The following is a 12,461-nucleotide window of genomic DNA, read 5'->3' on the forward strand; positions in this document are numbered from 1 at the left end:
GAGAAAGTATTTTTATTGTTTTTTTTTTTACAAAGTATTTGACAACAAAATTTCTGAAATTTCAAAAGAAACAAATAAAATCATGAATTTTTTGTTTCATACACAAATTAGGTATAATGTAGAATATATACATAATAAAAACAAATGTTTAATCTTCTAGATAAATTTTTAATGGTTGGTTTTTTTTACTTGGGAATTTGTTACATTTGAAATGCTTGCCAATTCTTACTATTAAGTACTACTGTAGTTGAAATTTTATATATGTCCATATTTGTTAGTATCATCATGACTAGTAGAAAGATAGAACATATCTGCCTTTTAGAACTTTTTTTAAGATTGCAAATTATATAATCCAAGTATCTTCCTAATAAGAATCACTTGTAGTGTGTGAATAATTATGGAGAAAAGTTGTCATACAATGAGATCAGAGCTACAAAACTTGGGATATTTATATGTTTGATGTTTCCTGAAAAAACAAAAAGTAAAACACTTATTGAGCTTGATGGAAAATTATCGTAAATATTGTTTATGTACAATTTTTGAATAGTTCCTGACAATTACTGAGAACATATGATGTCATAAGAAATAACTAATTGAGGATTATAAAAAAAAACAAGTTATCTCACTAAATTTAACAACTTCCAAACTGCTTGGGAATCATTGGTGTCCTATATCCAATATATCCATTCACACATTGCAAATACTTTTATCAACCAAAGTTTATGAAACTTGATATAAATCGTATGAATATATAGGTTGTGAATGTATAGAAGTGCTTCCTTTCATCTTATACCTTTTTTTATGGTTGATCAGAAATTTTTATTTTATATATTCCTCAATTTTAATGCATTTGTTATTAATTAATATATATTCCTTTTGATCCTTTATCTTACAAATTGAAATACTTTACCTGCTGCTATATATCATACAAACAAGTATGAGTGTTGAAAATCTATTGGTGAAAACAAAATGTGTCTTTCAAAGTAACATCACTGTTTTATTTGTGTAATATTTATGGTTTATTTTCAATAAAGAAGTTTTTGTGTTTAGTTTGTTTGCATACAATAAACTTAACAGTATATTCATTAAATTAGGATTTGTTTCATCCTTTTGTTACAGAAGAGTCCCAAGATCCTGGTATTTCAAATCCTGATATTGAAAATATTAAGGAAAAAGAAACATTTAATGTAAATGCATCTAGTACACAAAATGAAGGGCTGAAAGTAAGTGATAGCTCAAATTATCAATAAAGCATGCTTCATTCTATCAGTTTATATGATTAGATTGAGAAAGAATTATGTAATTCTAATTTGAAAGAACACATATACTAAATACAGATTTTTTACAGAGTAAAAAGTACAGAAATATTTATTAATTTTATTGCCATTGTTGAAATATTCTTATAAGATGAAAATGCTTATTCTACAAAATTAGATTAAAAAAGTTCACCATTTTAAAAAAATTAATTTAAACTGAGTATTTATTGGAAAATTTATTTTAAATGATAAAATGTAAGGAAATTTGTATGCATGTTATTATGTATGTAACAATTTCCTTATTAGATGCAGCCTTATAACATATTTATTAAATTGTTTTTGACTGTGCTATAACCTTTGAATATAATTTATAACTGTAAGTCTGGAAGTTTATGGAAGTTTGGGATTTGAATATTTATTACTTTACCATTAGATCTTTTATTTTTTGTATTCATTTTGATGTTTTTAAATATTATTATGTCAAGATCTGATTTCTAAAATTGTGTCTTTGTATCCTCAAAAGCTATCTCAGTTTTTACTGACTTCTAAATGTTGCTAAAAAAATTTCATGATCAGCACACCAGTCTTCATATCCCTTCAGTTTTGCACTATTTCTGAACATGTTTGCATCATATGATTACCCTCTACCACTAGTATTATACCACCTATATTGACACAGCTAGCTTTCTGCTCTTCCCATTTAATCTTCACTTTTTTATGATTGGCACAGAATTGATTAGATGTGTTTTTTTTTTTTTTGCATGTGACTACCATTTATGAGCATGCTTCTTTGACATTTCAATTTTTCCAACACTTTTTTCCACTGTGTTTGCAGTCACTTGTTTTAATAATTCTTTTTGTATATGTTATTGAATTACAAGAAATCATTATTTTAATTTATGATCAGTGTATCAACTATGGAAATTCCCATTACAGTAAAAAGTGTTACTGGTATGACTTCTCAGGAATCAGTTTCAACTTTATCTGCAGAGGAGGTGTAGAGGTTCCAATTTGAAGGAAGATAAATTAATATTTTTAGGCAGAGTTTTCTTTTTCTTTTCAATGTAACAATGTTTTTGAGGAAGAATACAATCAATGAAAAGAGAATTCGGACTTTATTTTTTTGACACTTTCCACCAGTTGCTGTGTCACCACATTATTCACTTTGGTGAAGGATTTTTCTTTGTTACCTTTCTTCCTTTGCTTCCAGCTCAGCTCAGGGATCTATGGTAAGTTTCTCAGCATGTACACTGGGTTGATATACCTGTGGTAGGTCTAGTTCAGATGCTCTTTGTGTAGCTTTGTTCTTATTGACACACTGGAGAATCATGTATTTCACATCATCAATGCTCAGACTTTGGTAAGGTAGATATTTAAGCTACTTCAGGTAAATTATAAATTAGATATTGCATTTTAGGTAAATGTAATCATTTTACACATTTGTTAATTTTACATATTTTATAGACACATTTTGTGGGTTTCTTAGTTTGTTACTAATAAGTATAGGCTTATTTAGGTGACATGGAAAAGTCCATTCTTACCCCTTCTCAATACCTTTAGGGGGGGATTAGTCTTTCCAAATTCAGTTAGGCCCAGCTTTCTACTATTTATCTTTGGGTTTGGAGTGAGCAGTTCATTTGCCCCTCACCTTTGCTTACAGCTTGATTTGTTCTGTTTTTTTGGAGATGTGAGTTTCTTTGGAAGCTCTCATTTCCATGGGTGTGGCTCAAATGAATTCCCTTTGGTTGATACTCCTCGATCATTGGAGCTTCTCCTCAGATCCCTGGCTTGGTGGTTAGACAGAGACCAGACCACAGCAGGGGTGCTGCATAGTTCTCTTTGTCCAGTGTTATGTCTGTTTACAAGCTTACCTTTAGAGGGTTTGGGTTATTATCTGGATACTTGAGAGATATTTTGCCATTGGTTGTTCAAGGAGTCTTTTCTATATATCACCTTTGTTCTGCATCTTACCTCTCCTACAGAGGGTAGTGATTATGGTACTTCTAACATCACAGAGCCAAGGTTACTAATTCCAAGTCTGTGCTTTCAGATGCTGAATCTCCTTTCTGGGCCCACAATCACTATGCTGTGGTTTTAACTTGCCTTTTTCTCAGTTCCCTGAATCTGGTGGTGGATCATTTATCTTTTCCTAACAAAATTCTCCTCACCCTTGGCTTTTATCAATTTCACTTTTTCAGCCCAGGAACTGACTGAATATGTTGCATCTTTCCTCTCATGATCCATTAGACTGTTTTACATGTTTGTTTACCACAGATGATGATGTACCTTTAGATTTTGATCTCTTTGTCATGGCTCTGTCCTTCCCATCCTTCTGTTGTTTCTCATTTTTCACCCAGTTGTTTGACAAAAGATTGTCCACTTTGCCTGTGTCAAGCTATCAAGTAGCCTTGTAAATCACCTTCTATTCCTTCAGCTTTCATCTAGTTATGTCTTCTCCTGTTCTCTTCCTCTTGTTCTATTTCTTTGAAATGCCTATTTGGATCTCACTGTGGTCCTTCATGCTCTTTCTCATCTTTTATTTAAAATTTTGTTTTGTGTTCTGTCATCCTTCTCTCCCTGAAGATCTAGTTGTTTGTTCTTCTTGCTTGTATTCATTGCCATTCAGATACTGATACCATTAATGCTATCCACATCCTTTACCATTGCTCCTATGTCATCCTCTCTCTCAACTGGTTCCTCCTCCCTAAGAACTATGTTGCCAGTGTAGTTGGATTGGCTTTCACATCAGTTTCTTTACTTTCCATTTCCCACCTGTATTCAGTTCTGATCCTGATCAGCCTCTTTGTCCAGTTTTTTACTTGAGATGGTATATTATATTTACTGCCTCCATTTTTGGTTCAGGTTGCAACTTTTTGGCCCCTGGAATCATTCTGTTTCCCACAATCTGTCCCCTGTCATGCTTACTGATTGGGTTTGTGAACAAATCAAACTGCTGCATATGGACTCTTTCGTGGAAGATTGCCTTTTCCCCAGTGTTTCTTCTTGTCAGCTTAGTCACATCATTAGGTCATTGAGTGCACAACTTCACTGACCATTGGAAGGGATTGTTCAGGCCAGCATGTAGACTACTCCTGGTATCACATTGCCTGCATGATCTAGCTGTATCTTCCTCTAGAGGATATTATCTTCTTCCTATGCAGTTCTACATATGTAAGTTAGCCTTTGATTGGGTTAAGTCTTATCACTTCATTTCATGTACATTTTGGTTTCAGAAACCCTAGTTCTCACTGCAGATAATGGGATTCCACTCTGTGGTGGGTGTTGTCTGTTTGCACTACAATGCTTGCTATGCATTTGTCTCTCAGAACTAATAGCATTTGTGCATATCTTTCTAATGCTGAGGACGAGTTATGGAACCTTGTCTGTCTGGTTGGGGTTGTGTATGAACATAGTTAATTCTTTCTATATTTTACTATCCATCGTACCTGTCAGAATAACTTGCATTTATGCACATTCTTCTAATGCCAGGGATGAGTTGTGGAACCATCTCTGTCCTGTTGAGGTTGTACATGTAACCACTCATGTCAGATACATTTCCTATTTCAAGGATGAAGAGCATACCTGTTTCAGCAGTAGTGCAGTACCCCATTTGTGTGCTTCATTCATCTTGGAGCATTCCTGTTCATTTTGGATGGGTTTTTTTTTCACTTAGTTACTATAACATGTGCTTAAATTGTCCCCTCCACCTTTGCAATGTCAATTCTCGGTTTGTGTGAGAGGAGATAAGACCATATTGGAAATCAACATTTTTCTTTTGCTGAAAATGTATTTCTGATAAGTAGTTATTTCTGATCACACACCTCCCACCCTTCCTCCCTACAGCCAGTGTTCTTCTAGAACATGCAAGTTATTGAAAGTAAGTATTGAATGGGAATGACAGAAAGAGAGAGAGTTAGCTCTGCCACTATAGGTGGTGTAGCACTATTGTAGGAGAGCAGTTACATGATATGTGCATATTCTGAAATGGTACAAAATTGATGAGGTATAAAGATTGGGGTACTGATTGTGAAGATTTTTTTAGTAATGCATAGAGAGCAGAAAAGGATCGAGTTAGCTGTGTTTGAGGAAGGTAAGTAATTATTGAAAATACATTGTTGATGTAAGACAAATGTTAACATTTGCTAATTTTTTAAACACAACATTATTTCTGGAATGAAATTCAGTGATCTTACCCCTGATATCACCTTTACCATTTCAAGAGAACCATACACATCTTTTATAAGAGAACCATACACATCTTTTATAAGATGATCTCTATGAATAATTAATAAGTGATTATATTAAAGGTGTAAAAAATCCACTAACCTGATGCTTGGGACTATCAAGTTTTGAGTTTGAGATACTGTGAATTTCATACGTACTGACCATTGCCCAGTGTTTTTTGCATGAAATGTGTGCAAAATTAATTATTTTTATATACTTATTAAAATTTGCAACAGTGCTATTTGTTGTTATTGTGTTCATTCAAATCATAAAATATCCACTGTCACTGAATATTTTGTAAGACTTGAAGCTTGTTTACTGATAATGGGCTGATCCATCACAAGCACCATATGCTAACACACATACATGATACAGTTACCAAAATGTAAATTAAAATGTCCAGTTGTTCAGATTTGTATTTATAGCACAATAGTTTTTTTAATCCAATGTTTTATTGGTGCATTTGTGTTTGAGCAAAAGATCTCATAATTCTGAATTGGAATTCTGTGGCCTGATTCTGTAGTACCTAGGAATACATAAAAATAAAATTCTTTTATCAGGTTTTCCTTGCTACATACATGACAAAATCAAAACAACTTCACAGGAGCCCAACACTTGGAATGCCTTACAGAGAGATATTTTTCATTTTTATGTATTATGATTTAATTCTTAGTTTTAAACACATTGGTTGTATCAGCCTATCACATATGTGGACCAGTTAACTTACTCATATATTTTATATCTGTATTACATATGCTGCAGTACTTTATATTGTTTTTAGTTTACTAATATGACAGAAGAAGCCATTTTAATTAGCATAGGTATCTATATATTTGCAATATGTAATAATGCAGTCAGTATAGTTAAAATTTGGGCTGGTAAAACTTCAGGTCAGTACATTTCTCATGCCTACTGGTTTGGGGCTAGTACATTAAAAACATTGTTTACACACTAAATGTAAGTACAGATATTAAAAGTAATAGAAATTATTGTAATAGAATGATAAAATAATAGACTGTGATTTATATGTTATTTATTCTTGTCACTACTGGAACTTTTTCAAATGTGATTAGACAAATAATGAAACATCTAGTTTAGGCATTTAGGAAGTGATTCTGTATTAATCTATAACATGTGTTTGTGATCTAAAATATGTTCAACACATAGTTTGCAATGCTTTATTCTATTAATCTGTAATATTATAAACCTTATTATATCTAAACAGCATTCTTCAAGATCTCAGTCCTTGTCATCAGAATTATCATCTCCTAATGCTTCAAAGTTAAACACAGAAAGTGTACCAGAGAATGAAGAAAGCTTGCAGTCAGTTTATGTTGAGGTCTCAGATACATCTGAATCCGTTAGTGACCAATATCAGACATCAAAACAGCAAATGGATGAAAAGAGAAACAGTTATGCTAACCGTGAAGAGACTTCTAATACTCATCTGACAGAAGGTGAAAGCAGTAATAAAACAGTTATTCTTATTGCAATGATTTTAAAAGTTAATAAAAGATGGAATAATTTCAGTTCAGGCAAAATTAAAACATTTTTGATTATCATCTCAATGATTTGACAGTGGAAATATGTTTTAAGGTTTAAAAGGATTTGAGGAAGAGCAACTTCTTTTTTTGCTCTATACAAATTTTGGTGCAAGAGAGAGTTTTTTGTAAAATGTTTTAAAAAGTAATTATTTTAGCTCTCAAATGCTTAGATGCACCTGTTGTATGGTTTGTTTCTTGCATTGCAAACAAAAAAGAAATTTGCACAAAATAATTTCAAACTTCAGAAGAATTTTCTACAGAGCATATAGGTTCTGCAAATACAGTATCTTATTTTTATGTGTGATGTTTATTTGAATTATGCTTTTGATATACATTTTAAAGAACAAATTTAAAATACATATTTCTGTTCTAGATTTTAAATACTTACTGATTTCTTCATTTTCTTACATTCTTGGCCCAGCATGGCCAGGTGGTTAGGGCACTTGACTCATAATCTGAGAGTCAAGGTTTGAATCTCCATCATACCAAACATTCTTGCCATTTCAGCTGTGGGGGCATTATAAAGTGATTGTCAATCCCATTATTCATTGGTAAAAAAATATTCCAAGAGTTGGTGATGGGTGATGATGACTAGCAGTCTTCCCTCTAATTTTATACTGCTAAATTAGGGATGGCTAGTTCAGATAGCCTTCATGTAGCTTTGCATGAAACTCAAAACAAACAAACCTATGTTCTTGTAGGAATTTCCTATGAATCTTATTATATAAAACTCTAAATTTTACCTTTGTTTTGATTTGAAAAGAACCACACACAGTTTGACACTGTGTTTACAATTACTGAATTACAATACAAATTACCATTTTTAATAAAACAAATTATAATAAAGCCAAATTTTTATTAAATTATTAATCAGAAGGTTTAATTTCATGATAAGTTTCAAATTCATTTTATGTTCATTTGTATATATACTTTTTACATTTCTTTTTTGGAATTTACTTTGCCAATTCAATAAGGTACTTTGGATGAACTAATGTGAAAACAGCCTAACACAGTGGCCTACTTGGTGAAATGAAGCTTGATATAGTCAATTGTAAATTAATTTAACTAAGCTTACCTCATCTTATTCCAAAATGAACATTTGTTTTCTTATTATACTGCATCCGTATAATTCAGATGTATTCTAAAATGATAAAGCAATAAAGCAAACTTTTGGCAAGTTTTAAAATGAATCAATGCTATGAATGTGATGGAAGTTTTATCAGTTTGTTCCAGTATGTATATGAATCTCCAATGTAGTGGAAGTCATACTGGCCTATGCAGTCAATAGAGAATGAAAAGAGCTTTTATTATGTATTTAAGTAGAGGCAATGCAATCACAATTTGGTAGGTAAGGCTGAGAAATGGTTTTTGGCTAAAACCAGTAAAACTACATTTCTATTGAAGTCTAATTATTGCAGTCTTTAAAAAAAATTATTCTGACTTTCCTTCTAGATTCTTAGAAGTACCATGCTGTCCTCATAAAAAACTCAGGAAATTTACAAATTCTAATGTTTTTCTTGAGATTGGGGCTGAGCATGACCTAGTAATTAAGGTGCTGGACTGTTGATCTGAGGTACTATAGCTTGTGCCCAATTATCACCCTAAAAATTATGCTCCACATAATGTCTGTTGGAGCATAATATTAAGCATGGTTTAATACTACTATTCAATTAGAGGAGTCCACAAGTTGGCAGTAAGTGATATTGACTAGTTTCCACTCCTCTAGTCTGTTACCTCAAAATTATGGACAATTATCAAAACCTTTAGGTGGCTCCATGTGAAATTCAAACATAAATAAAGTAAAAGCATTCAGAGCATGCTGAAATGAACTCCATTATTAAAATTTATGGGTTTTTATTTCGTTCTTATGTATGAAAGCAAATAAACAAAATGTTTTTATGAAATAAATGTCAACACTTTAAATTTTTGTAAATGCATGTAAAAAGAACTCGTATATTTTGTATGTCTTTTAATTCAGTGGTGCAATTTTCCCTTAAGTTTGGTTACATTTATCCAGGCATGACAGAGTTAAAAAAGAAAAATAATAATTAATCTTAGTGATAGAAAAACTTTCACCATTAATGAGAGATTGTGAAACACAATGCTCATAAAAACTCATATCTGTGTTTTTTTCAGAAGCAACTTGTGGAGACCTAGCAGTAGATTTTAAATACCAGGAAAAAGTAACTGCATCTGACAGTGATAGTAATTCAGATAGTGAGCATTTTATTGAGAACAAAGCTTTTCCACAACAACACATATCCCCGGTAGTGAAGCATGTTTTGCCATCGTGTGTAGCTCATCGACCAACCCCCATCAAAGCAAATCCTAGTCATGGAACTCAACACCAGATTCTTTCAGTTGGTTCTGATTTTCAAGCTACTGGAGCTGTGTTTAAAGTACAGAGTCCAAGGGTGAAGTTGACAACTGATGATTCATTACATTGCCAAGGACTGAAGGGAAATGATGACAAGATATTGCAGTTTGAAAATAAAGAAATGGGCAAAATGAAAGAAGGAGTTAATTATGTCAGTATGCCTCCTTTGCAGTCCTATGCTGCTCCTGCTGGTAAATCACTTTATTCCCCATCAGTCACTAATAGTCAGAGTTCCTTGTGTTCAGAAGACCAGTTGGAGTTAAAGCATGAACTGACCAAAGAGGCAGAAAACAATGAATTTGTAAAAAATCCACATAAAACAGTCCAGAAATTGTCACAAAGAACTGTTCTTCCTCCTCCATTAACTATTCCTTCAATAACTGTAATACCTCCTGTTTCAACCTCAGCCACTGCATCTACTACTTCAATAACCTCAAATTTCAGTTTTTCTGTTTCAGGAGAAGCTTCTTCCCCTGGAAATGTGAACCATCATCTGTCTCCAAAACCCATAATTCCTAATTCTGTTCTAACCTGTTCTCCAACTATAATTGTACCCAGTATATTTAGCCCTTCAGTTAGATGCAGCCATCTGCGACAACAAGTACCATTACTGAGGACAGTAAGCACAGATGCAGGTCTTGTTGTCAGTCATCTTACTACGGCATCAAAAAAGAATAACTATGCCAACACTCCTTTCATGCCTCAAACAGCATCCATTCCAGGTTCTGCAGATACTTCTGCAGTGTTTGTATTAAAATCAAGCCAATTGGAAAATCAAATGACTGCCATTGCAGCACAATCAGAGCACATTAAGCTATCATCTCATGGAACATCTGCAAATGAATCACCAAAATATCAGTACATTATCCCCTCTTTGCCTGTGCAAACTACTGGTGGAACAGTCACAAAAGGTATAAAATTAGGGTTACAAAGTAAGTTATTTTAATCCTTTTATATTGACACATTTGGACTAATTAACCAAATGTTTTAGAAAACTGCATAATATGTCGATTTTATTTTTGACAAAGAAATTAATATATAACTATAAAAGAAAAATTACCCATAGGCTTCTTTCAACACAACAGTATATTTATTTTAAATAATCCAGGCATTTCCATTATCATACTGTCATCTGTAATAGAAATAAAACCAAATCAACAATATACAAACATAAATAAGCTAAGAACATCTATACATAAAATTATGTGTTAAATTAATTTTATTATGTGTAGGAGACAGCATCCAATAAAAGTGACAGAGCAAGACAGGTGGTGTTGAGTCACCAGTAGTTGACCAGATGAAAGTCTTTTAGATATTTGCATTATTAAACTTAGTTTACTGTTTATTTAATTGAAAATATTCTTGAAACAAGAATATTATAAAGAAAGTATATATTTTAATCAAATGTAAAGATTGAAAACAAACTGATAAACTGAAAATTCTCATATTTTTTAAATGAAGAACATCAGAGTTGTAAAGAAACATTAACTTTTTTGGTTTGTTTACAAACCAATACTGGAATTTTGCTCACTGTGCTGGATTCGTTTAATATGAGTTATGACATTTGATAATAATACTACATATCTGTTTCGTTCCTCACAAGTAACATAAGTGGTATAGTTGAATTTACGGCTGTGTAGTTAGAATGTGGTTAGTGTTTTTGATTGAGCATTTAAGATTTTCCATCTATACTTTGAGTTTACTATGAAACTGTTGCTGAGTAGGAACTGGTAAGCATAACAGAAAAGTTGTTTTTTGATATTATACAGAGGGGAAGATCACAGTATTGTGTAAATCTTAAATTCTTATTAGATGAGTAAGGTTATTGTATTAATAATCTGATTTGAAGATTATTAAATTCTTTTGCAAGTTTTGCTTTTGAAAAGGTTTAATTAACTTTAAGAAATGATCTGTTTTACTTTGAACCACTAAAATTAGTATTAGTGACAAATTTTCAATCATGTTTTGTGTTTTATCACTGACTTTATTGTAGATGGTCTTGAATTATTTTTTGTTTAAGAAGAATACATATTTTACAGGTATAATAGGTTTATGTCAAACAATGCAAATTTAGTTAAGTAGTTTGTAGATGCTCGAGCTGAAAGCATGTGATACCACTACAAGATAAACAGTTGCTTATCTTTTCTTGGACTTCTGGTGAGTCTTTGGTGGGATTTTAGTTCTGCTATTAACTGAATTATTGGCCTAGACAGAGGTATTAGAATAAGATGTACTTTTTGTTCTAATGCTATTTTTCAGAATACATGTAAAGCTGTAAGAAATACTCTGTTAATGAATGGCATTTTACATTTTTTTGTTCATTTCCTTCATTTGGTAGCATTACCCAGTGTTCTCTTGCCAGCATCTTGTGGGGTTCAAATAACTACCCCAAACAATCAGAATGGGATCAAAATGATGAAAGGAGGAAACAAAAGGTAAGCTGTGACTTTAATTTAATTTTATCTGGACTAGTTAATACCTTTCAAGTTTTGAGTGCACATTTGTATATCTTTTTCAGTACTTTGACTTAAAATGAAACTTCAAACTTTTATTTCTACTTGGTTCGAGGAGTCTCATCTGTAAACAATGCATTTATTGATTTAAAAAATATTATTCTTTCCATCATAAAGTATAGGCTGATATTTTCTAAAAACACAATCATCCTTTGAAAGTATAATGATTCATATTGTATTTTTTACATGATTTTCCTTGTCAAATGGTTTTATTACTACATTTTTTACCACTTTTATTACGTTATAGCATGTGGCCTAAACAATTTCTAATGAAGTTCATCTTTAAAAACATCTAGAACCAAGGCCTAAAACCAGTTAGCTAGAAGAGGTTATAATCTGTCTATATCAATGTAAAGTGAATACAATGGTTTAAACAATAAATTGTGATATTTTGAGATAATGACTACCCAGTGATCAACAAAGGATTCTAATGGCAAAGTATCAATGCTTAGGAATAAACCACAAATTTACAACTTTTCTAACGTTTCTTTTCATAATATATTTATTTCCAAAAATGTTTCTGTGTTAGATTATATCTGTTTGAAAA

At 32.0% G+C, this 12,461-nt stretch overlaps 1 protein-coding gene across 1 annotated transcript in view; it reads left to right on the forward strand.

The window, feature by feature from the left end:
- LOC143230884 (uncharacterized) overlaps positions 1-12,461 on the forward strand; it is a 103,022-nt gene that overhangs the window by 35,412 nt on the left and 55,149 nt on the right. The window contains 4 exon segments of the mRNA XM_076465177.1: positions 1,120-1,223; positions 6,706-6,937; positions 9,161-10,312; positions 11,740-11,836. Coding sequence (XP_076321292.1) covers positions 1,120-1,223; positions 6,706-6,937; positions 9,161-10,312; positions 11,740-11,836 — 1,585 coding nt within the window.

The sequence above is a fragment of the Tachypleus tridentatus genome, chromosome 10 (genome assembly GCF_004210375.1).
Source record: "Tachypleus tridentatus isolate NWPU-2018 chromosome 10, ASM421037v1, whole genome shotgun sequence".
Taxonomy (NCBI): Eukaryota; Metazoa; Arthropoda; class Merostomata; order Xiphosura; family Limulidae; genus Tachypleus; species Tachypleus tridentatus.